This window comes from Cnephaeus nilssonii, assembly GCF_951640355.1.
Source record: "Cnephaeus nilssonii genome assembly, chromosome: 12".
In the NCBI taxonomy this organism is placed as follows: Eukaryota; Metazoa; Chordata; class Mammalia; order Chiroptera; family Vespertilionidae; genus Cnephaeus; species Cnephaeus nilssonii.
The window spans coordinates 72,578,775-72,604,180 of record NC_137083.1 but is presented as its reverse complement, the minus strand read 5'-3'; the positions used below and the strand labels follow the sequence as shown (position 1 = coordinate 72,604,180).

Below are 25,406 nucleotides of genomic sequence, written 5' to 3'. Positions count from 1 at the left end.
CCCTGAATGAGGCCATGAAATGGATCCAGCGCTGGTGCTCCAGCGGGGCTGTTAGAGCTGTGAAACTGCTTCCCCAAAGAGGAGACACCTGAGCAGCCTCACACCACTCCCCACAGCAGGGTCAAGAGCCTCCACTTCCAAAGAAATGACACAACCTGTCTCACCATCCCCACACCATTCTCACACCATTCCCACACCATTCCCACACCATTCTCTCTCACACCATTCCCACACCATTCTCACACCATTCCCACACCATTCCCACACCATTCCCACACCATTCCCACACCATTCTCACACCATTCCCACACCATTCTCACACCATTCCCACACCATTCCCACACCATTCCCACACCATTCCCACACCATTCTCACTTTGGAACAATCAAATGCTCAGAAAACATACATAACAATCTTCACTGATGCTGAGACTATAGGATGAGGTTCACCCCTTTTTTTAAACCATGCTCCCAGTGTTCCCACTGAGAACCCTAAGTCTCTCTCACTCCACCCTAGAATCAAACCCCAAGTCCCTATGTTTACTTATTTATTGAATTTATTGGGGTGGCATTGGTTAATAAAATTATGTAGGTTTCAGGTGTTCAATCCTATAATAGGTTCTTCGTCAGTGCTTGGGACTGTGGAGAAAGCATTTGCGAAAAGGCTACCTTCACAATTCAACAGTGACCTGTGGGTGCAATGCCCGTCCTCTACAGTATCTTTGCTTTCTCCTTGCCCTGAAGATAAACCAAGAAGCTAGTGGTGGGATAAGCACTCCTCAGCATACAGGTGCACAGCAGACCCAGGTACAAGCTGCCAGAACGGAGAGGGCTCTTCCTCATCTGAAACTGGAGGCGCACCGGGCCCGGACGGTACCAGGTACCAGCGGGTCTGCAGGGGACCCAGGCGTCCGCGCAGCCACCGGGTCCCAGCGAGGCGAGGGCGTTCCCCGGGCGCCGCTCGGGCCGCGGCCCCGCCCCTCACCTTGACGGCGCCGCATTCCGGCCTCTTAAGGTGCCTGCCGCGCTCGCTGATTGGCGGCGGCCCGGCGCCGCCCCGCTGCCATTGGCTGCCCGGGCCTCTTTGTTCCCGGTCCTCCGCGGGAGGGCTGCGGGGCTGCGGAAGTTTGCCGGTGCCGGGCCGGTGGCTGCTCCCGTGGCGCCGGGGTCCCCGCGCGCTCACCCCCGACCTCCCTCACCCCCAGCCGCCGCGGCGAAGCCGGAGGCCAGGCGAACCTGCGCGTGAGACCCTGGGCGGGAGCGGGCACCTCGCCGGTTCGCCGCCATGGACCTGGAGGCCAAAGTGAAGAAGGTAGGGGGCGCGGGCGGCCGCTGCACCTGGCCGCGGGCGGTGGGTGGGGCCCGAGGGCCTGGGGCCCGAGCCTGAGGCACCGGTACCTGCCCCCGGGGGTGGAGGGGGTGCCCGACTTCCCCCTGAAACGCCTGAAATCCCGGGGCCTCTCTGCTCTAACGGCGTCGCGCCCGTGGTTGGAAGTGTTGGAAACTTTCCTCAAGCGGTTTCAGCTGCGCCTCGCCGCCCCCGAGAGAAACGGGAGCGCGGAGGGGCCCTGGGGGCGAGACCCTGACACCCCTTGTTCCGGCCTCAGGAAGTGCCACTTGATGTCGCCTCGGTGGCTTAGAAACTGGGGTGCCTGTGGCCGCCCCGCCCGCCCCGCCCGGCGAGGCTGCGGTGGGCTCCCCGCAGTGAGTGCTGATTTAAGGCCCTGGGTGACACCGTGAACAGCGATGATTGTGGGGTGTGTGTGTGTGTGTGTGTTGTCATTCATTTCTTTACTCCCCAAGCACTGCCTCCCTCCTGGGAAGTTCTCTCTTAAAAAGAAAACGTTCTCCCTCTGGGCAGCGAGCCCCCAAGGCGACTGTCACCCGTGCTTTCAGCGCCCCGAGAGGATCCCCGCCGAGACCCAAGGCACTACCCTGAGCTGCGCCCTCTTTTGCGGGAGCCTCGCGTCTCCCCGGAGAAGGGGATGGGGTCCCGGCTGTGACTCATAAGGAGCGCTGAGGTCACACCCCGGTGTCCTGTTCCGCGTGTAAGGTCTGGTTCCCAGGAAGTGCGCATCTTTACTTTGCCACCAAGTGAAGCCAGCGGCCCCTTATCAAACAGGGAAGGAAGTTTTGCAGAGAGAGACTAGAACCTAACGTTCCTCTCCTGCCCGCTGTGGTTGTCCACGGTGGCTGTTATTTTACCTTCGAAAGACAAAGTCCTGACTTGAGCATGAAATTCTGTTCATGCCCCAAATTGGATTTTTGAAAAGGTATGAGAATTCAAATATTAGGTTTAGGAAGCCGTTGAAAAAAACTTGCAGTGGGAAAACCGCTCGTCCCTTATTGGAACCAGCATTCCAAGGCAACCTAAGGACAGGAAAAGAAAATGTAAATTTTACGAGCAGTGTGACTGCATTCCAGTCTTTTCCAGTCACTTGGTTTCTTAGTTCTTTTATTTGCTTTTAAATGACACTAATGTGTTGCTGTTGTTAATATTGCTTGCCACTAAGAAAGCATTTTGGTTGCTGCTTAGTTAACCTTCTGTTGAGGAGCATTGTTTTTTAAATGGGTAACAGTTACTTAATTGAGTAGTTGTCTAAAGTTTGGAGGGGTCTTTAATGCTTATAAATATTGATTCAAAACTACTTTTAAAAGTCCATATTCTTTGGTGAGGGAGGGCTGAATAGGTGAAAGAGAGGTTTTTTATTAGGTCAGTGAAGTTATTTTGTATGTTACTATAATGGTGGATACATGTCATTATATATTTGTCAAAACCCATAGAATAAAAAACACCAACAATGAACACTAATAAAAACTGTGGACTTTGGGGGATAATGATGTATGTGTCCATGTAGGTTCATCGTTTGTAACAAATATACCACTGTGGCGTGGGATATTGATACTGGGGGAAGCTGTGTGTGAGATAGATATATGGGAACCCTGTGCTCAGTTTTGCTGTGAACCTAACACTACTCTGAAAAATAAAGTCTACTTAAAAAAAGAAAGTCAACATCTAAAATGATTTTGAAGATATTTGAATATGGTAATGAAAGATTTGACTTTGAGTGGTGGGCACACAATACAATATACAGATGATGTAGTATAGAATTACACACTTGAAAGCTATATAATTTTATTAACCAATGTCATCCCAATAAAATTAATTTAAAAAAAAAGTTCTTGAGACAAAGAAGAAATATTTCCAAGGGAGAAAGTTCAAAGTTAAGAATTAACTTTGTGCTTGCAAGGGAAAAAGGCAGACATTATTTATAAACCATTTTCTTAGTTTTAAATTGTGGGTTATGATGAATAATGCCCTTGATATATGGTGTAATTATTTTCTTTCATCTCCCCTTTACTTTAAAAGGTTATCTTTTCAACCAAGAATCTTACCCTTCTCTCTAATTTTCTTCCTTTTCTTCCCCAAGAAAAAGGATACCATAAATGTAAAACTTTTATAGATAATCTCATGCAATAACAAGTCCTTGTTTCACTACCTTGTCCTGAGTCAGTCAATTGGAAACTATTAAAAGATCCCAAACATGTCTAATTAGACTGCTAGCTATACCGTCTCTGTGGCTTTGTAGGACTCTTGAAAGAATTGTTCTGTGGGTTTCACAAAAAGTTTCCCAGTCCAAAGGTTAGACATTCCAGGAATAGACTTTATAGTCTTAGTCATAATCTAAAAAAAAAAAAAAAAAAACCCTTTCATTCCCTTTATAAATTGTTTTCTAATACATCAGAAGAAGGACTCATTACAAGTTTATCTCTGATCTACTGGCAAAGCCCTCTCACCCTATTTTGGTACCTAGGTAGTGTTCAGGTCTCCTTTTTTACTTGGGTATACAAGAACAGTAATAGTTTGTGTGTAACTTTTAAAAAGCTAGGTCAGAAGTTGGAGCAAAGACATAACCAACTATTTAAATAAAACTAAATTTGACTTCTGTTTTAAGATATGTGGCATTTTCCCCTTCTAAAACCCTTATACGATTGTTTTCATAAGGAATTTCCCCCAGGTAGGTGAAAGATGTTATTTTTTCCCATTAACATTTTGTATAAGAATTAAAGAGGATTGTCTTTATTCCACAACAAATGAAGTGAATGCTCCTATTTTTAGGATTCTTGGTTTATAAAAGGAGAAGTTGGTTTCCATTTATCATTTGCACACATTTGGATTAATTACCAGGTAAAACCCACCATCACAAAGACAAGGGGTTTTCATAATTAGATTTTACTATGTTTTGTTTTGTTTGAAGTAATTGAGTTGTTGCTAGGATGTGGGAGCTAGTTTGGTTATGCAAGAGTGTTTGTTTTAGTTAGTAATATTTTAGAGTAGAATTTGACTTTTACATCTCTGCACTATCTTCTGAATTATACATTTATATTTCTTCCTTATGTCTCAGTCTCTTCGTCATAACTGGCTTTGTGTAAGTAGAGCCTATGTCTACTTGGCGAAAAACAATGGCTTTTAGAAAGCAGGAACAGTCTCATTTTGGGGCGAATGGTAAAGCATGGCCCACAGCCAGCTGTTTTCCTCTTTCGTGTCTGTGTTACTCTCCCATGAAAATCACTTTTTTCTTTTCTTTAAAAACATACCAGAGAGAAAGAGAACCATGCTAAAAGCAAACAGAACTCCAGTAATTCCCATATGCTGCCTGAAATTGCTGCAAGGATTTTAATTTTGTACCTTATTTATTCTGCCTTCTAACTTCTGTCTTTTGATTCTTCCTAACACCTTGCATTTCTTTCTAGTCCTCTTCTTTGTTTATTTTATTTTTATTATATTTTAAAAAGATGAGATGCACCCTGGCCAGATGGCTCAGTTGTTTGGAATGTCATTCCGTACACCAAAAGGTTGTGGGTTTGATTCCCGATCAGGGCACATACTGGGGTGACATGTTCTATCCTGGTTGGGCATGTTGGGAGGCAACTGATCAATATTTCTCACATCAATATTTTGCTCTTGTTCTCTCTCCCTAAAATTAATTTAAAAAGATAACATATTCTTGGGTGAGGATTTAAAAAAAGATGAGATGCATTTTAAAGATTATAGGTCACTAAAAATCCCCTTTCCTAGCATCCAAACTTGTTTTAAAAGCTATTGTTATTAAACAAAAAAATCACAGTGAAACCACGTGGAAAGAGTACTGAACCACATATATTATTTCTGTTAGAAATTAGAATGAGCATTTTCTTTTAGGTGGCTCCTGATTGAAATGGAAAATGCAAGTATATAGTGACCTTGATGATCAAATCTGTAGTTGGATTTCTGCTTGAAGCCTGTCTTGCTGAAAGAATTATTGGCAAGGCAAGGGAGAATGGAGGGCAAGGCAAGGTACTTCCAGGGCTTTGCCTTGAGGCAGTTACACTGTCTTTGAGAACAAGTACAAAAGGAAGTGAAGTAAAAGGAAGTGAAGTGGTCCTCAGCTTGGCTTTTCTCTCTTCTAACCAATGATGTGATTCATTATATTAATTGGATATGCAAAGTCACTTTCTCTAACTTGCCCTGAATATTGTTTTTGAATAGAACTATAGTAGGTTTTCTGTTCCTCTTGTTCTATTATGCTATACTATGAAGTAGAATTGGGGATGTATATCTCAGCTGGCTCTTAGCTGTGTACGATCCATCACCTTACCCCTTGGCTTTACTTGCCCATCTAAAATATTAAATCTTACTCATCCTTCAAGACCCCTCTCCCCCACCATGTATCAACCTCCATGAAATATTTCTTCTTGTTCCTAAGCTAGATGCAAAAATCTTTCTTCTGTAACTCTTAGGACAATGTCCTGTAACTCTTAGGACACTCATCACTTTTTCCCTCTAGATCAATGCTTTTTAATCTTTATCATCTCATGGCACACATAAACTAATTACTAAATATTTGCAGCACGCCCAAGAATATATTTTTTGCCAATCTGACAAAAAAAAAAAAATACCCAATCAGAAAGAGCAAAAAAAAAAAATCCAAAAATATGAAGAAAGTATAAGGAGCCCCTGGGACAATTCAAGCAAACCAACATTTACATTATGAGGGTGCCAGAAGAAGTAAAGAGAGAGCAAGATATTGAGAGCCTATTTGAAGAAATAATAACAGAAAACTTGTAAGAAATAGACTTACAAGTCCAGGAAGCACAGAGAGTCCCAAACAAGAGGAACCCAAAAAGGCCCACACCAAGATACATCCTATATAGTAAAAGCCTATTATGCTTAGTGTCCAGTCATCTGGTTGGCCGTTCAATCAAAGCGTAATATGCTAATGATATGCCGAGGCCACTCAACTGCTCTCTATGACCTGCGCTGACCACCAGGGGGCAGATAGTCAATTGGTCAACCAGTTGTTATGACGTGCACTGACCACTAGGGGGCAGACAGTCAACCGGTCCACTAGTCACTATGATGTGCACTGACCGCCAGGGGGCAGACGCTCTGACTGGTAAATTAGCTTGCTGCTGGGGTCCAGCCTATCGGGACTGAGTGAGATGGGCTGGACATGCCCTGGAGCCCTCCCGCGTTCCCTCCCTGGCTGGCCAATCTCCTGCATCCCTCCTCAGTCCCAGTCTTGCACCATTGGGGTCCCATGGCCTGGCCTGCGCCCTGTCACAATCTGGGAACCCTCGGGGGATGTCAGATGTAATACTCTCAACAATAAAGAGTTAAAAAAAAAACTGTCTTAAGTGTTGTAAATAGAGAATTACATTTAGATATTTTGCTTTTCAGTTCTCCAGCTCCAGTCAGATTTAGAGTAGTTTTACTTGTTTTTTTCAAAGCAATCAATCTACCCAACTCAATCTACTATATAATGGGGAATTAAAGAGAGAGGGGTATGTGTAACTATAATTTTCTAATGCAAGTTCAGGCTGTGACCCTATAATGACTTTTTGATTGTTTTCCTCTTTTTTAACCAACCTGTTTAATTACTATATTCATTGTCAAAAATATTAGAAAAGAGCAGAAGGTGGTAGAGGAAAAATCTACAAGAAACTCACTAGCTACCATTGGAAGCAGTGCTGTGGAAGTATTTCATGTTTCTGTCACACTCAGTATATACCTATAAAAATTGGTTGAATCCAGGTATTACTACCTTTATTTTAGATACTAGAGGCCTGGTGCCCAGCCTGCACCCTTTCCAATCTGGGACCCCTCGGGGGATGTCTGATTGCCGGTTTAGGCCCAATCCCTCTCACAATCCGGGACTGCTGGTTCCCAACTGCTCGCCTGACTGCCTGCCTGATTGCCCCTAACCACTCTGCCTGCCAGCCTGATCACCCCCTAACTACTCCCCTGCCAACCTGATCGACACTTAACTGCTCCCCTGCCGGCCCGATCACCCCCAACTGCCCTGACCTGATGACCCGGTTGTCTGCAACTGCCCTCCCCTGCCGAACTGGTCACCACTAACAGCCATCCCCTGCAGGCCTGGTTGCCCCCAACTGCCCTCCTCTGCAGTCCCAGTCACCCCCAACTGCCCTTCTCTGCAGGCCTGGTCGCCCCCAACTGCCCTCCCCTGCCAGCCTGGTTGCCCCAAACTGCCCTCCCCTGCCGGCCTGGTTGCCCCTAACTGCCCTCCCCTGCAGGCCCGGTCGCCCCCAACTGCCCTCCCCTGCAGGCCTGGTCGCCCCCAACTGCCCTCCCCTGCAGGCCTGGTCGCCCCTAACTGCCCTCCCCTGCAGGCCCGGTCGCCCCTAACTGCCCTCCCCTGCAGGCCTGGTCGCCCCCAACTGCCCTCTCCTGCTGGCCTGATCGCCCACAACTGCCCTCCCCTGCCGGCCATCTTATGGTGACCATCTTGTGACCACATGGGGGCAGCCATCTTTGACCACATGGGGGCAGCCATCTTTTACGAGGGTGTGATGGTCAATTTGCATATTACCTCTTTATTATATAGGATATTAAAAAAGGATAAGAGCATAGTTTAAGTTACTAATTTCTCTGATCCTTAGGTAGTTTGCTAAGAATTGAGGGCTGCCCTAGCTGGTTTTGCTCAGTTGATAGAGTGTCATCCTGTGGACTGAAGGTTCCTAGGTTCTATTCCAGTCAAGGGCACATGCCTGGGTTGCAGGCTCGATCCCCAGCAGGGGGTGTGCAGGAAATATCTCTCTCATCGTTGATGTTGCTCTCTCTCTCTCCCTCTCCTTTCCTCTCTGAAATCAATAAAAATATATTAAACAAGCAAAAAAAGAATTGGGGGCTGCTCAGGTTTGAGCAAAGCTTAAAGGGAAGAGCTGTATGAGAAGCTGGCAATGAGAATTGCTGGGATCTCATTTGCTAAAGGACATTAAGACTACTATTATGTATACTAGAGGCTCGGTGCATGAAATTCATGCACTTGGGGGTCCCTCAGCCCGGCCTGCATCCTCTCACAGTCCAGGAGTCCTCGGGGATGTCCGACTGCTGACTTAGGCCTGTTTCTTAGTGCTGCCATGGAGGTGGGAAAGGCTCCCACCACCGCTGCTGCACTCGCCAGCTGTGAGCCCGGCTTCTGACTGAGCAGCGCTCCCCCTGTGGGAGCACAATGACGACCAGGAGGCAGCTCCTGTGTTGAGCATCTGCCCCTGGTGGTCAGTGTGCGTCATAGCGACTGGTTGTTCTGCCATCGAGCTAAAAGCGGCTCTCTGACATCCCCCTAGGGGTCCCAGATTGCGAGAGGGTGCAGGCCAGACCGAGGGACCCTACCAGTGCATGATCGGGGGCCAGGGAGGGACGCGGGAGGTTGGCCAGTCAGGGAGGGACTGCAGGAGGGCCCCAAAGCATGTCCGGCCCATCTCGCTCAGTCCTGATCAGCCGGACCCCAGCAGCAAGCTAACCTACCAGTCAGAATGTCTGCCCCCTGGTGGTCAGTGCACTTCATAGTGAGCGGTTGAGCGGCCTTAGCATATCATTAGCATATTATGCTTTGATTGGTTGAACGGCCAACCAGACACTTAGCATATTAGGCTTTTATTATATAGGATATGTTTAATCTCTGAAATGCTGAATCATCCTCAAATCATGAATGATTCATCTTGTGTTTATCAAAATGACATTCACCATGCAGTATTGCAAAAGGGATTCTGTGTGTCCATTGCACAGCTTTTTATCTGACCAGCAAAAAAGATTGAAAGCCTCAGACAAATGCCTTGGTGATGAGTCTACTAATAAGTCTGTAGCCACAGTGAACTTGCCCTTGCTTTCTTTGAAGATATCATGTCTCATTGAAAAATGATCATGCAGATATTATGTGGATATTTTGTTTCTCTGAGTAGCATCATGAAAGCCATGATAGAATGAGTCACAAAGTGAAGGTAAAGAAACTTTGCCTCCCTTTACTGATAGTGGCCTACAATGAAAAGTCGGGGCTAGACAGAAGAAAGTTACCTTTTGTGTTTCATAGAGATTATTAAGAGGGCAGTTTAAATGTAAAACTACAGAAAAATCTCAACTCAGTTTCTATCAATATTACCTTTTGAGCTTGTATCTCCCAAACCACTGTGGTATCAGCTTGGGCAGATTTAAAAAAATGCAGGCTGGCAAGCTAGCTAGTGGACAAGATAGGTGTGTGAATTAACTACGATGCTGGATAAAATGAATACATGCTATAATATGGTATTTCTCAAAATATCTGTGGTGCTAAGCCATTAATAAAAACGAATTACTAAAAAAAGACAAACACAAGGCCAATTAAAAAATTATTAAGTGCATCAAATTGCTTACTATTTGCTAATTGCTTACTCTCAGTTTGCTTATGTGTCTCATGGACTGCCACACTTTTTGTAGCGCTACAATAATAGGAACATAGACCACTATTATGAAGTCTCAGAAGCAGAAGTAAATAACTGTAATTATGTGGATTGGGAGTATTTTATGGCAGAAACAACATTCATAGGAAAAATTCAGTTTCATTGGGGAAAAAAAAACAAGGACATTTCAGGAGGAATACGTAACATGAACCGAAAGAACATGGCTGTGAAAAGTCGGTAAACTCTTGCTGTTCATACTATTACCTTTTCAGTTTTGATTCTTTTAGTAAAGCCAAGGTACATGGTCAGCAGTAATTACTCATTTTTCCAGGTCATGGGTTTGAATTAAGGAAGTGTGTCACTGAGCTAGCATAGGAGCCAAGCCTACAGGTAAGGATCTATACCTCTATCTTACCTTTGATTCTTTTTTAATACATTGTGTCAACTCTTGAGTAGAGGAGGAAATGTCACACTGAGGTTTAGCTGATGTAGGCTGTGCTTGGCTCCCCTTTTGGGTTGGGACCATGTTGACTCCACAAATCTTTCATCTTCCTTAGATCATTGGATACCTTAAGCAAAAGGTTGGACCACAGGAAGGCATTGCAGCAACACTGATTATCAGCCTTTGAATCCTGGGTTCAGTTCTTAGCCCTGGAACTAACTGTGTGAATTTGGCAAAGTTACTTAACCATCTAAACCTCAGGATCCTTATCTGAAAATGGGTTACAGCCACCTATCTTACCAGGACATAAGGATAATGGAGATGAATATTTTAAAGCAGCGGTCGCCAACCGGTGGTCCGTGAGGTCCGAAAGGTTGGTGACCGCTGTTTTAAAGCACAAAGTATAGTGTCTGCACATAGACAGTTAACAGATGTATCATAATCATTATTGAGAAATCCATTGTTCAGGGAGGAAAATCCTTCGTAGATCTTCAAACCATTCAGTTGGCCCCTGACTATATTATCAAGCATTTTATGACAACATGTTTTTCGGGAAACTATTGATACTTGATGCTTTGTTGGGCACAAAGAAATGTAGATTTAAAGTTTAGTATTTTAGATATATTAAATTATTAGATTTAATTTTTTCTTTTTTATAATTTGCAAGTTACTTTGATTTCAATTTTTATGATAAAAGTAAACATTTATAAGTAATCATTTTCCATACTTGTTTGAGTACCTACCAAAGCTATATTAATTAGGTTCTCTAGAGAGGGGGCATTTGATTTAACATGACCAGGTATTCTGGTCTAGTATAGGGAACAGATATGTTTTCCTAAACAGAATCTTCTTCAGAGATTTTGTGGTAAATTGCAAATATGGCCACAATTTTTTTACAGCACTTCCTATTAAAAAATGAAGTCTTATTTTCCTACCTTGTGAATTTGGGCTGCCAATGGACTGATGGAATTAGTGTTATGTGAACTCTAAGCTTGGACCTCAGGAGACCTTTTTGCTTCTAACTACTTTCTTGGAACCCTGCTGCTACCATTTGAAGTAGCCCAGCTCAGCCTGCTGGAGGATGACAGACCCCTTGAACAGATGAAACATCTCAGCTGAGGCTCCTCTAGACCATCTGTCCCAACGTGCCTGCAGATGGAGTGAGTCCAGCTGAACTCAGCCCAGGGTGCTAAAATGCAGAAGCATGAGTGGAATATCATGATCAGAAACTACAGAATAAACAGTTATAACAAGCCACTATGTTTAAGGGTAATTTTCTTAGGCAACAAGTCATAACTTACACTCCCGCTACTACTGGGATGCAAGTGAGCTGTGGAAAGGGTTTTCCCACTCTGAATTACCCTCATAGCCCTCTGTACATATGAAAGAATAAAGAGTCAGGATACTGTAGCTTCCTTGATATCATTGGTCATTTCAGAATGATGCCTCTTTCTAATATAGTAAAATGTAATTTTGATTTGCTGGTTGTTCCATCAAGATAAAGGGAAATTATATTAATTTGCAACTAAAATTTGATCCTAGTTGTCAAAAGGTGGTATAGGCATGTTTTAAAAGTTGTCTGTTTCCTCTAAATCATTAGACAAATCTAAAATGACGTCTATTGTCCTGACCGGTTTGGCTCAGTGGATAGAGCATCGGCCTGCAGACTGAAGGGTCCCAGGTTCGATTCCGGTCAGGGGCATGTATCTTGGTTGCAGGCACATTCCCAGTGGGGGGCGTGCAGGATGCAGCTGATCGATGTTTCTCTCATCCATGTTTCTAACTCTCTATCCTTCTCCCTTCCTCTCTGTAAAATGTCAATAAAAATATATTTTAAAAAATAAATAAATAAATAAAATGACGTCTATGTACCTTGCGTGCTGAGAAGTCCTTGGGCTATAGTGTAAATATAGAACAAAAAACATATGAAATCAAACCACTTTTCTAATAGAAGAAAAATCAAAAGATGGGTCAAAATTAGTTAAGATTCTTATGTTTACACACCACATGTAAACACAATTCATTTTTTGCAGGGTAAGGGATGATGTGAAAAGGCCTGGCAGTAAGTAAATAATTTAACCCTTTGTACTCGCTTGCTTTTTTCTCGATTCCTTTATTCTACTCGGGATTTAATTTTTTAAATACCCCAGATTTTACAAAGCGCGGCAGTAGAATAAAAAACTGGAGTTTCTTTTCATACAAACTTATTTATTTGAATTTTTTTATATTTCAAATTATTGATACATTCAAAGAATATAAAAAGAGCTGCTACCGATGCTAACCGTGTTGAGTCACACTCGACATCTGAGTGCAAAAGGTTAAGGCATCTGGCAGGAGAGTTCCTGCATCTCTCCCCTCCTTTTCTCCATTTACTCAAGACCCTCTATTTGCGCTTGAAGATTTTGTTTTTGTTCTAAATGCCCCTGGATGCCATTCTTGAGCAAAAGTGGGTGTCTGTTGGACACCCCCTCCCCCAATTCTTGTTTTCTGTGCCTTCTCTTCATTGGGTTTTACTACCCAGGTCCCTTGGATCTTCCTACTCCCCTGGGTAGCCTCCTCGAATGGATCTCTCAGCCAGTGCCCCAAGACTTTCCCTTCATTCTCTGCTCTGTGAAAAAACACACCTGTACAGTAAAACCTCGATGTAAAGGACTAATTCTGGTGATGGGGTGTGTCTGTAAAAGGTAAAAGTCCTTAATATAATAAAGTAGGTTTTCCAAATGCATGTTAAAAAATTCACAAATTAGTTTACCTATTTTTACTTATGTAGACATGTTTGCATAATTAAAATTTGGAACTCACTGTGGAATCTCAGGGGGAAGTCAAAAGTCCATTATATAATAAAGTAGGTATTCCAAACACATTATGTTAAAAAATTGACAAATTAGTTAGTTTACCTGTCTCTATGTAGACATGTTTGTGTAATTAAAATTAAGTCTGTATGAAAAGTTTAATTTCACAGAAAAGTTTTCTATATGTATTACTATAATTTTAAATTTATACTGAATAGGTCTAGTAAATGCATGCATCCACCAGTCACCATGAGTAAACAAATGAGCATGGCTGGGGCATGGCTCAGTGCACATGGGAACAAGGGCCAGCAGGTGTTAAAACTGCTGCAGAAAGTCACCCAAGCGACAACAGAACCAGTTACTGCGGGTGATTCGATGTAATCATGTGATGTAATCACATGCTAATCGTCTGTCAAACATTGTTTACAAGCACTGACACTTGAATGTAAATATGTAGACTATAGTTGTATATATGTAATATTTATGTTGGCGAAATTACTAGTGTTTTTTCCAACATGGGACCTATTTGCTAAAATTTGTTAAAAATAACTGAATTAATAACAAAAAATAGCCAGGTAATTTCATTATAAGCAAATCTTGGTTAAAATCATTTAAAAATTAACAGGGTGTTAATTTTCACATATGACACATAGACCGGAAATTTTGTCCATTTAATCCGAGGTCCGCAAAATCGAGGGTTTACTGCACTATTTTCTTTTCTTGCATGTGCTCTGATTAGATATTTAGGGAATTAGTGCCAATAAGTCACATGATTGTACAGTCACCCTCCCCTTGCTCTCACCCATCTGTTACAACAGGTTACTCCTAAAGAAATAATACTACAGCCCTTAGGTCTGGCACAAATGGTGGCAATATTCAAGTGTTGGGTTACACAGAATCTATAATCTTACCTTATAATAGAGAAACATGCAAATTGACCGCACCTCCGCTATGCCCACGATTGGGCCGGCAGGAGGCTGGGGGCGGGACTCCGGGTGGCATATCCGCCGTTGAGAAGATCAAGATGGCGGTGCCCATGCCGCCACTTCCGGGGGTGCCTGGGGCGATCGGCCACCTAGGGGGCGTGTCCGGGCCCCTCCGGGGGGTCCCGGGGTTGATTGGCCACCTGGGGGGGCGTGGCCCTGCCCCTCCTGCCCCTCCCACCCCTCCCGTGGGTCCCAGGAGGCGATAGGCCACCGGGGGGGCGTGGCCGGGCCCCTCCGGGGGTGCCGGGGGGCGATCGGCCACCAGGGGGGGCGTGGCCCATCCCCTCCCGCCGCTCACGGGGTGTCTCGGGGGTCGATCGGCCACCTGGGGGGGCTTGGCCGTGCCCATCCCACCCCTCCCGCTGCTCCCGGGGGTCCCAGGGGCTGAGGCTTTCCGGGCCTTGGGCACCAGCGGGGAGCCTGCACCCGATCGCAGGAAACCACTGGGGGTCGGCTCCTGTGATCGGTAGCAGGGACGCTGGGTGTGGCGAGCCCAAGGCCAGGAAAGCCTGGGGCGGAGGCTTTCCTGGCCTTGGGCACCAGTGGGCAGCCTGCACGGATCGCAGGAAACCACTGGGGGTCGGCTCCTGCGATCCTTAGCAAGGATGTTGGGTGCCGCCGAGCCCAAGACCACCGCCCGGGGCCAAGCCCCAACCCTGATAAAGGCAGAAAGCGGTGGCCACAGCCAAGGCCTGGGTCCCTGGTGCCGGCAGAAAACTGGTGCAGGCAGCCAGGTGAATGAAGGTCTATTGCACGAATCTTCGTGCAAACGGGCTACTAGTAAAAGTATAATATGCTAATTAGACTGGATGAAACGGGGGCTGTGAGGGAAGCCCGGGTCACAGCAGCCGGGGGAAGGAAGGCCTGCTCTTGCACGAATTTCGTGCATTGGGCCTCTAGTCTAATCTAATAATAGACAAATATGCAAATTGACTGCACCTTCGCTACGCCCAAGCCACGCCCACCAACCAATCAGGATGAATATGCAAATTATCCCAACAAAGATGGCGGCTAATTTGCATATCGCGACAGCGTAGAAAGAAGCCAAGAGCTGCAGAAGGGAGCAAAGCTGCAGAGAAGCAAGCAAGCAAGCAAGCCGGGGGGAGGAGAAGGGAGGAGCGGAGGCGGGGCCGGGGGAGAAGGAAGTTGAGCAGGCGGGGCCGGGGGAGAAGGGGCGGGGCCGGGGGAGAAGGGCGGAGCGGAGGCGGGGCCAGGGGAGAAGGGAGGAGCGGGGGCGGGGCCGGGGGAGAAGGGAGGAGCGGAGGCGGGGCCGGGGGAGAAGGGAGGAGAGCGGGCTGGCAGAGAAGGCGTGGCGGGGGAAGGGAGGAGCGGAGGCGGAGCCGGGGGAGAAGGGAACAGCAGGCGGGTTGGCAGAGAAGGCGGGCTGGGGGAGAAGGGCGGAGCGGAGGCGGGGCCAGGGAAGAAGGGAAGAGCGGAGGCGGGGCCAGGGGAGAAGGAAGGAGAGCAGGCTGGCGGAGAAGTTAGAAAAGCAAGGGGGCTGGCGGAGATCGCGGGGCGGGGGACAAGGGAGGAGAGCAGGCAGGGTGGGGTAGAGTGCAGCAGGAAACCCTATTGCAGGATTTTTCCTGCAACGGGAATGCTAGTATACATATAAGATAGGTAGATAAATAGACATGTACATATACATACATACAGACAAAGGAAGGGGGAATATATATGTACATTTCATATAATCTACTTTGATCAGCTTCATTGCAAGATTATTAAAGAAGTCTTAGTAACACTACCCCTTTTAGTAATGACATGTTTCCTTGCTCCAGAAGAAAATTTGGTTATGAAAACAGCTTGATCAGATGATCTCACCCTGAATACTGCATAATATCTTCCAGATTCAAATGGTCTCCAAATCACTCAAACTATATTTGAAACACTATATGTTCCCCACCCTTCTTTTTTTCCTTCCCTCCATCTGATATGCAATACCCTTTTCTGGGTCAGAAGGGTCACCTGAAATGTCGCCTGAAATTATGAATATGGAGAAATTTATTTCATTCCCATTTCTTATTCTAAAATAAGCAGGGGATAAGAGGGTATTTGGAGACACAGATCATAGGGATATAAGTTTGGTATCTGGAGCCTATCGTTAAGGATATTTAAAAACTTATTTTTCTATGACTTGTATCTCAGGATAAATATTATGGTTGTTTTTATATTTTCAAACGAACTTGGTAGGTATTCTCAAAGTCTGACTATAGTTTTTACAAATAATAAAAAAGATCTGCTTTCTTTGGTACTGAAGAAGAAATCTTAATCTGTTATATCCTTGTATTGATGCTGTCCAGAATGTGTTACTGAAATTAAGTGAAATAGCTTTGGGACTTGTCACCAAGTGTCACTTCTGCAGGGGATACCATATCATATTTGCTGTTGAAATAATTACATGCAACAGAACGGAGTCTTATCTCTCAGAACTTAAAGTTTTTTTGTTTCCTATGTGTACTTTATGAACTTCCAAACTAAGTTCAGACAATTCTGGTTTATAAGAGCTAATAATATGTTCGCTTTCTCAAATAATTATTTTCTATTTAGTGTTTAAAACATTGAGCAGATGACCATATTGAATAACAAACTAAGATAAAGTTAATATGAAACATAATTTGCAGTCATAATTATAGAATTAAGAGGTGTCTTCAAGTTCATCTAGTTGATTAGTCATAGATTAAGCCTGGGGCGGGGTGTGGGGGGTGGAGGGGAAGACGTCTAAAATCACTGAAACTTGACAGTGACACCTTGTGACTAGATCCCAGTTTTTCTGACTCTCCTCCAGTGATCCTTCTACATTCCTATAGTTCTCTGTTTCTTTAGTTCTCTAGTATCTATGACCATGTAATTTTTAAAACTGAGACATAATTGACATATTGCCATGTAATTCTTGATCATTTCACTTTCTTAACAGTCAGGGTGCCTTAGCTGAGGAGCTTTCTGGGCTCTGCACCAACCCCTCCCACACACCTTTCCTGTTCTTACCCCTCACCCAAAACTCGCAAACCCAGACACCTGGGCAGGAACTAACTACATAATCGAGGTGTCCAAGAGGAACAGTTATGGCTCTTGAGGAAAGGAGAAGGACCCTGCCAGAGGGTATGGTGTTTGTTGAGGGTAAAGAGAAGGGAGGAGGTATAGTGAGAAGAATTCTGGGTCTTAGACTGAGGGAATCCTGAACACAGCATGAAGGAGGGAGATAAATTAGCTGAACGCTTGGGGCAGGTGAGGTTTCAGATCTTGAACTGAGACTAGGAAGAGTTAGGGAATCCCAGGTCCTGTGAACCTCGGCCCCGAAAGGTGTGGGATTCAGCCTTGAGAAACTGCCTGGGCAGCTCTGGCTCTGAAGCACATTTTATTGTAGAGTAGAGTTAGTACCAGTACGTTTCCTTCATCTGATATGTGCTTGACTTGTGAAGGGGAGAATACTGATGCCCACATTGGGGTGGGAACAGAAGCAGAAGAAATTTGCCTCACTCTAGTAGATATATGTCTTCTCCGGTGCAGTGTTCTATACATTGGGTTTAACAGGATTAGATAACACAATAGCACTCTGGTTATAATTCAGTCTGGAACATGCAGTCTACTAAACAGAGGAAACACTAGCTTTGAACCACTTATCTTTGTTGTTTGAGTGGCATTGTGGTTTTTTTATCCTCACAGGTTGATAAAGAGGGTAAGGATATGGAAGAAATTCCCACCCAGTAATGTGGCATAAGAGATCTTCAGTGCTGAGTGTCAATTAGATTTAAGTTTTATAGCTATATGTTTATATCTATAACATAATTTCTCTAAACAAAACTCCCAAAGGAAAATAAGTGCATTTCCAGTCTGAAACTCTCTCTTGTTGCTTTAGTTACTAACTGGTTTTGGAAACTAGGTGTGGTTTTTTATTTGGGTGTTTATTTTAAATTAGAACTGTTTCCATTGGGTTATCGTAGGAGAGAGTGTATCATATTGCCACAACCTCATTCCACTCTCTTTCATGTACTTGTTCTCTCTCGGATATTTTCAGAGTCCCCTCACTCCTTGTGTTTGAGCATTTGAAGAAAATGAAATGTAGGGATGTAATACTTTTTTTAGGTGGTCCCAATTGTGCTGGAAGGAGCCTAAATGGAGATGAATTTGGCCTTCCAGTCAGGCGAACAGGGATGGAAGAGCACTGGAGCAATGCTTTCTGAGCTTTCCAGGGCAGGCAATAGAGCCATTTCCCCAGTTACTGCTTTTCTCAGCCAGGTCTCCTCCTTTCCCTGAGGGTGCCCCCTCTGAGGTTTGGGTAGCACTCAGCCCCGTTGCCTGGGTTTTTGTAGCACTTCTCCCTTACAGTCTCATCCTGTCTGGGAATACCTTTTTCGCTGTTAAACCTGGTACCAACTACTTGAGAACATTTATTTCTCCCCTGGGAAAAGGAAAAGCAGAGGGAGGAAACACCCACTCTGCCCACTACAAGGCTAGCCCTGTCACCTCTCGTGTTCGAAGGCGTCTTTGGCTCTACCATGCCTTCTGCTGCCTCAGGCCTTCCATATGGTGTCCCCTCTGCCTTGAATGAACTTCTTCCTCCTCTTTGCTGACTTAGATTCTTCCCATTTTTAAAAAAATCACAGTTCAAGCATCACTTCTTTGTTCAAAAGAGCTTTCCCTACTTCCTGACAGATTCAACTCTTCCCTCTCTAAAGCTCTCTGAAAGCCTTCTTCCTTAGAGGCGTTGCAGGAGGCTTTGGAGGCTTGTAGTCCTTTCCCTTGAGACCAGAGTGAGCCAGGACATCTCCTCAGGAGACTGAAGGGCTCCTAGTGGACACTCTGTAGAGGTCTGCCCCTCAGCTCAGTGGAGCATGAGCCAGACATCCAGTTTTAGGTTAACCACGAGCGGGTCACCTCCTCTGGATTTTATCTTCCTGATCTCTTATATTAGGGAAAGCGTAGGCCTGTTCAGCACTAAAAATGTGTGGGACATTTTAAAAGAGCAGATATTCATGGAATACTACCAGTTTTAATAATTCTAATAAAAATTTGATAAGTATTTTAAGAAGATAAAAAGCAGTTAGGAAAGAAACAACTTGTTCTTTTCCAAGGCTGATTTTGTAGATCAACAGTGAGCTACTTAGTGTAAAATGTCTGCTATTTGAGGTTCTATTAGTGGTATTAGCTGACCTTCCAAGTTTCATTCAGAAATAAAAAATGTAATGGTATTTTTTTCAGTATGTTTGTAGTATTTTATTAAGCCCAGTGCTGCTCAGACCAGGGGATTCAGATTTAAAAACAGGCAGGAATTTGTTTAGGTGCCCATTTCACTTAGAGGCAGAAGCACACTTACTCTTGGTTATTTGTTTCGGGATTTACACATACTTATACACACATGAGTTTGTATGTGTGTATGTAAGTTCTGTGTCATGAGATAACTTATATTTCTTACTGTGAATTATACATCAGAGAGTTTAAAAGTAGTTGATTTAAGCTGAGTTATGTGATTAAGCCTTAATAATGTAATCTTAATTTTCATTTAAGATCAGAGTTTAGCAGGTGATGCATGGAACACAGTAGGAAGCAATTCCATACACCAGATGAATTCAGGATTGTTAACTTTCCTTAATGGAAAACTAGAAAGGGCTTGAAAAAGAATACACCTTTGTAGATTAGCTGCTCATTTTACTATGAGTATTGTGATGGAGAAAACGCTTTAATTATCCTATATAATAAAAGGCTAATATGCAAACGACCGAACTGTGGAACAGCCAGTCACTATGACGCACACTGACCACCAGGGCGCAAACGCTCAATGCAGGAGCTGTGCCCTGGTGGTCAGTGCACTCCCACAGGAGCAGCGCTGCTCATCCAGAAGCCAGGCTCACGGCTGGTGAGTGCAGCGGTGGTGGTGGGAGCCTCTCCTGCCTCCGCGGCAGAGCTAAGATGTCTGACTGACAGCTTAGGCCCACTCTCTGTAGGGGAGTGGGCATACCATCAGTTGGAGAGCACAGGCAGGGCTGAGGGACCCCCCCTCGAGTGCAGAAATTTCGTGCACTGAACCTCTAGTGCATTTATAAAAGACCAGAAAACTCGAATTAGTCATCTCTGGCTTTTGCTTAGCCCCTTTTATTTCTGTACTGCAAACTATAATCATCTGTGATAAGGAAACGATTCCTCAAAAGAAAAAAAAAAGTGTATTCTAGTGTTAAAGATAAATATACAATTTGGAGAATTATTATTCTTTTGAAAATTGGTAATGTAGACATGGCAAAGGTGATGAAGTTTAGTTAATGTTAGACAGCTTTTTTCACCATTGGAAAGCATGCTTGAGATGGTCTTACTTAAAATAACCTGGGTTCTCCCAAGCAGCTGGGTGGACCAGCTGGTTTTGAATATGCCCTTAGTTATGGTAAGAGGATGTGGTGTTTTTCTTCAGAAAAAAAGGAAGGGCTCTCTTTATATATATAAAAAAATTATTAAACTTCAGAGCATGGCCGGGCTGATCTTTCAAGAAACAAGTTATAATGTGATTTTGAATACTTAGTGACAATTTGGTAACATTACAAAAAGGTGCCATTGAAAAAAATCTGTTACTTGTCTGTTTTGAGATATTTCTCCAGGCAGTAGCAGATAATGATTTTTTCAGTAGTCACTAATGTGGTATTTAAAACACAAAATAAGCTATTTTTTTGGCCAATGTGCTGATACAAAGCCGGTTGATCTTTTTTACTGTACTATCAATAGTTGGGTAAAAGAGCTTCCATTGCCTTCTTGTGTCCTTCCCTCATCTCCTCCTCCCCGACTCAGCACTCAGGTCATGTGTCAGGACGTTCCTGAGAATTATTACTTAATATGGTAAAGAAAAATATTCTTTTGTTACAATAAGGGCAATCGTAATTCCCCTACTCCCACCCTGGCATAAAAGCACATGCCTCAGAGTTAGCCAGACCTGGACTTATTAACACTTTGATCTTAAACAAGTTCCATAACTCTCTGAATTTCAGTTGTTCATCTCTAAAATTTAGAATAATGTCTACTTTATAAGCATTTTATGAGGGTATACATATTTATCTCAATTCCATGGCATTCAATATATGTTTGTTGTTGCTATTATTATATTTATCATAATATAAATAATACTTGTATTGTACTGCCTAAAATATTTCACACAAAATAGGTCATTTGGGGCCTGGTTTACTTTCTAATCTCCCTGTACATATTGTATACAGGGCATGTAGTGGCCAAAGATATCAATTCATGACTTTTTGCAAATTGCAATATTTGTAGTTTTCTATATAATTTTATTCTGATGCATTTCTTTTCATGAAAAAAGCAATAAGAATACAAGTATGTTATGTATGTACTTGGAGTCACCATATACACACTTGAGTGTCATCATTGACTAAACAGTATAATACTCATAAAAGATTTGTTTGAAAGTTTTATAAACAGGAGTGGTAAGTGGAATTAAAAGTGCAATTTATTGAATTTTTTAAATTTCTAAAATATGTAATAATAAATCTGCATTGTTTTCTTTTTAACAGATGGGCTTAGGTCATGAGCAAGGATTTGGAGCCCCCTGTTTAAAATGCAAAGAAAAATGTGAAGGATTTGAACTGCACTTCTGGAGGTAAGAATATTTTGAGAACTACAACCACATTAGGAATTTCTACTGTTTGGCAATGCTTTCTCAGACAGTGCAAATCTCTTACAAGTTCTCTTGCTTGGTTGCTAAGTTGGAGATCTGTTACTTTCTTTTATAAGAAATAAATAAAAAATAAAGCTAGTCTGTCTTCCTGTCAAGTTTGAGCTAAGTGGGCCATAGTAACTATATTTAGAATTGTTTGATTTGTTTGCTGTCCTTCAGGTTTCTTGTGAATCTAGAATACTGAGTATGTCTCTTTATGGTTTGTGGTAATCTCCCAGGACTGTTTATTAATTTAATGATTAGTCTTTTTATAATTATTGATAACTTTGCACATCTTTGTCTGTATATTTGCAATAAACAATAAGTATGAATGATGAATTGGGCATTCTGGTCCAGATTGTCAGGAAACTTGAATCTGGATTTCTTTAAAATTTTCAGCTATAAATTTATTGCTGAGAAACTTTGAAGCACTTGAATTTATGAGAATAACAACAAAATGATAATTCATTGCCAGTGTCTTGATTTGAATCAAGTGCCTATATATGGCGGACAAATATTAGTAGGTGAAAAATGTGAATTTTGTGTAGATCTTACCTTCATGTTTTAAAAGTAATAGTGTATATCATATAAAGCTAAAATTGTATTTAAAACCTGTTTTTAGGAAGAACATGAATAGTGTTCATCAATGGTTGTCAAGACCATAATGGTAGTTTCTAAATCTGTTCAAAGCTAGAATCAACACATTATTGTTAGAAGGAAAAAAATAATCAGAATACATCATTGGGATGTCAGCTGCCTGTTAGAATGAACCTCACTTGAGAACCACTTCTGAACTTCCTATTTCCGTAGGAAACTGTCTATAGTAAAAGGCTGTGTACAGCTTAAGTTAAAAAGAATGTAAAAAAAAAACAAACGATGGGATATTAGGTTCTTTTAAAGCCCAATTTATTTAGCCCTGGCCAGTGTGGCTCAGTTGGTTAGAGCATCGTCCAATTCACTGAAAGGTTGCTGGTTCTATTCCTAGTCAGAACACAAACCTAGGTTGGGCACATACAGGAGGCAACTGATTGCTATTTCTCTCTCTCTCTTCCTCTCTCTCTAAAAGAAAAAAAAAAGAAAAAAGCTAGCTTTTAAGTTTTAGGAAACAAAAAGGCAATTGTTTTAAATAGTGAAGACAACACAAACCTCAGCCCTCATGTCGTTTTTTTATTTGTAGAGAGCTACATTTTTCCAGGGAGTTTTTTAATTACTACAAGACTTTAATAGCTCATCTTTGTGCTACCTTTTCAAGGATAACTGTTAGGCAATATGTCTGACATGTTTTAGAAAAGTAAAGTCACTAGACAGACACACAATAGTTTTAATGGATTAGAATATTTCAGCCCCTTACATGCTCACCATTCTCTGTTGTGCTCATAGGGCTTTGTGGAGAGCTACACTGCCCTCTGCTGGGCATAAACTTTGCGATTTTAAAATACTCTTTAGTTCTGCTATACAGTTTCCAAAAATTGCTATGAGATTTTTAAAGCTCATTCCTAAATGATAACATCTTTTCTATAAACCAGAAGATTAGTTTAATGTAATTTTTGTGTGCTCTATATTATTTTCCTATTTCAGGTCATAATCTGATATTTTGAGGTAAAAATATATCAGATAAGAGCAGATCTTGGTGGCATGAAAATTACAATTTTTTTTCCAACACAGAATCATTTACTTGTCTAGGTGTAGTCTTAGACTATGTTAAGAGCCATTACAGACTAGGGCTTTCGTATGTCCCCCAATGTAGCGTGGGCCCATCCACATGGTACTAGCTCTGTCTTCTTCCTGGCAGGAGTCCAGATAGATTTTTCTGAGAATTCTTGCTAATTCTCTGACTTTTTCACCACAACTGGAAGGCTTTGAGGGTAGTGCCCTTGACCTACAGATGACCCATTTTTTTCAGTAGTCTTTGAAGTAAAATATTATAGGCTGGTTGTCCTGAGTGTAACAAAGATTCCAGGTCGAGTCTAGGGCCACAGAACTACTGAGATTAAAGTGGGGATGGGGTCCCAGGAACCTGCCCACTTAGCCTCCTTCTCCATTTTTATGGTGACCCTTGACTTCTAGGACCCATGGGTTTCATGAGGCACAATGTGAACGCCAGGGCTAAATTATTCTCCACTTTATATCAGTCTGTCCTTCTACACAGTCACAAGAGTGGTCCTTTGAAAATGGATACTGTTATATACTTCCCAATACTTAAGAACCTTTGGTGCTATCCCACTGAACTTGATCCTTTAGGTTAAGTCTTTGTCCTTTGATGTTAAACCTCAGTGTCTGGCCTCAGCTTGCTTTTCTAGCCTTCTCTCCCACTCCCCTTCCAAGTACCTTGTGCTCCAATAGCTTGGATGGATGCTGCTACCTGAAATTTCTGTGCCTTGTTGCATGTGCCTTGTTGCCTGGAAAGACCGTGTATCTCACCCACCACCAGGAAACACAAAGTCCTTCCTATTCTTCATGCTTCAGCTCAAGCACTACCTCTGACAGGTCCTCCTTGCTCCCAGTATTAGTCTGTCAGGCTTCAGTAACAAAGTACAATAGACTGTGTGACTTAAGCAACAGAAATTTATTTCCTTATACTTCTGGAGGCTAGTAGTCCAAGATCAGGATGCCAGCATGGTTGGGTTTTGGTGAGGAGCCTCTTCCTGGTCTATAGACGGCCACCATCTTGCCGTGTCCTTACATGGCCTTTCTTCCTCAGTGTGTGTACATGGAAAGATCTCTCTCTCTCTCTCTCTCTCTCTCTCTCTCTCTCTCTCCCTCTCCCTCTCCCTCTCCCTCTCCCTCTCCCTCTCTCTCTCCCTCTCCCTCTCCCTCTCCCTCTCCCTCTCCCTCTCCCTCTCCCTCTCCCTCTCCCTCTCCCTCCTTCCCTCCCTCTTGTTATAAGGCCACCAGTCCTATTAGATTAAAGCCCCACTCTTATGGCCTCATATAACTTTATCTCCTGAAAGCTCTATCTCCAAATATATTCACATTGGGGGTTAGGGCTTCGACATAAGATTTTTTTGGTGGGAGGCACAAGTTAAAACAATATCTATTAATTGACTCAATATCCGTTTATGCATTAGGTCAGAAGTCTGGCAGGCTTATCTGGATTCTCTGCTTAGGGTCTCAAAAGGGTGAAATATTGGCCAGCTTGGGCTCTTATTTGGAGACCCTGGGGAAACAATCTGCTTCCAGACTCATTCCTGATGTTGGTAGAATTCATTTCTTTGAAGTCATAGGTCAGGTCCCTGTTTTCTTGCTGGCTGTCAGCCAGGGGCTGCTCTCAGCTTTCAGAAGCTGCTCATATTCACACAGAGCCACCTCCAACTTCAGTGCTTAGAATCCTTTCTGCACCTCATATCTCTCCTCCTTCCTTTTCTGTTCTCAGCCAGAGAAAACTCATTGCTTGTTAAGGGTTCATGTGATTAGATTAGGAAAATTTGGATAATTTTTCTTCTGCCATGTAAAGTCACATGATCATGAAAGTAACACCTGGGAGTAAAGGTGATAGGAATCATCTTAAAGTTCTCCTTATCACAACATTTTATGTACCTGGTTGTACCTTTGAGATAAGTGGTAGTTTCCCCATCCTATCTAATAAAGAGGGGATATGCTAATTGACCCTCACACTGTCACAAAGATGGCAGTGCCCACAGCCAATAAGGAGGGAATATGCTAATTGACTGCCATGCCCTCAAAGGTGGCGGCACCCACAGCCAATAAGGAGGGAATATACTAATTGACTGCCACGCCCTCAAAGATGGCGGCACCCACAGCCACAAGATGTCGCTGCCCAGTCCCCTCAGCCCCGCCGGGGCAGCAGGCGTG

The 25,406-nt window shown here is 43.3% G+C and overlaps 1 protein-coding gene across 1 annotated transcript in view; it reads left to right on the top strand.

Moving 5' to 3' along the window:
* The first annotated feature begins 1,081 nt into the window (after positions 1-1,081).
* TES (testin LIM domain protein) overlaps positions 1,082-25,406 on the top strand; it is a 42,617-nt gene continuing 18,292 nt past the window's right edge. The window contains exons 1-2 of the mRNA XM_079786008.1: positions 1,082-1,311; positions 21,451-21,536. Of these exons, the coding sequence (XP_079642134.1) occupies positions 1,285-1,311; positions 21,451-21,536 (113 nt within the window). The 5' untranslated portion in view covers positions 1,082-1,284. The remainder of the gene's footprint in view (positions 1,312-21,450; positions 21,537-25,406) is intronic.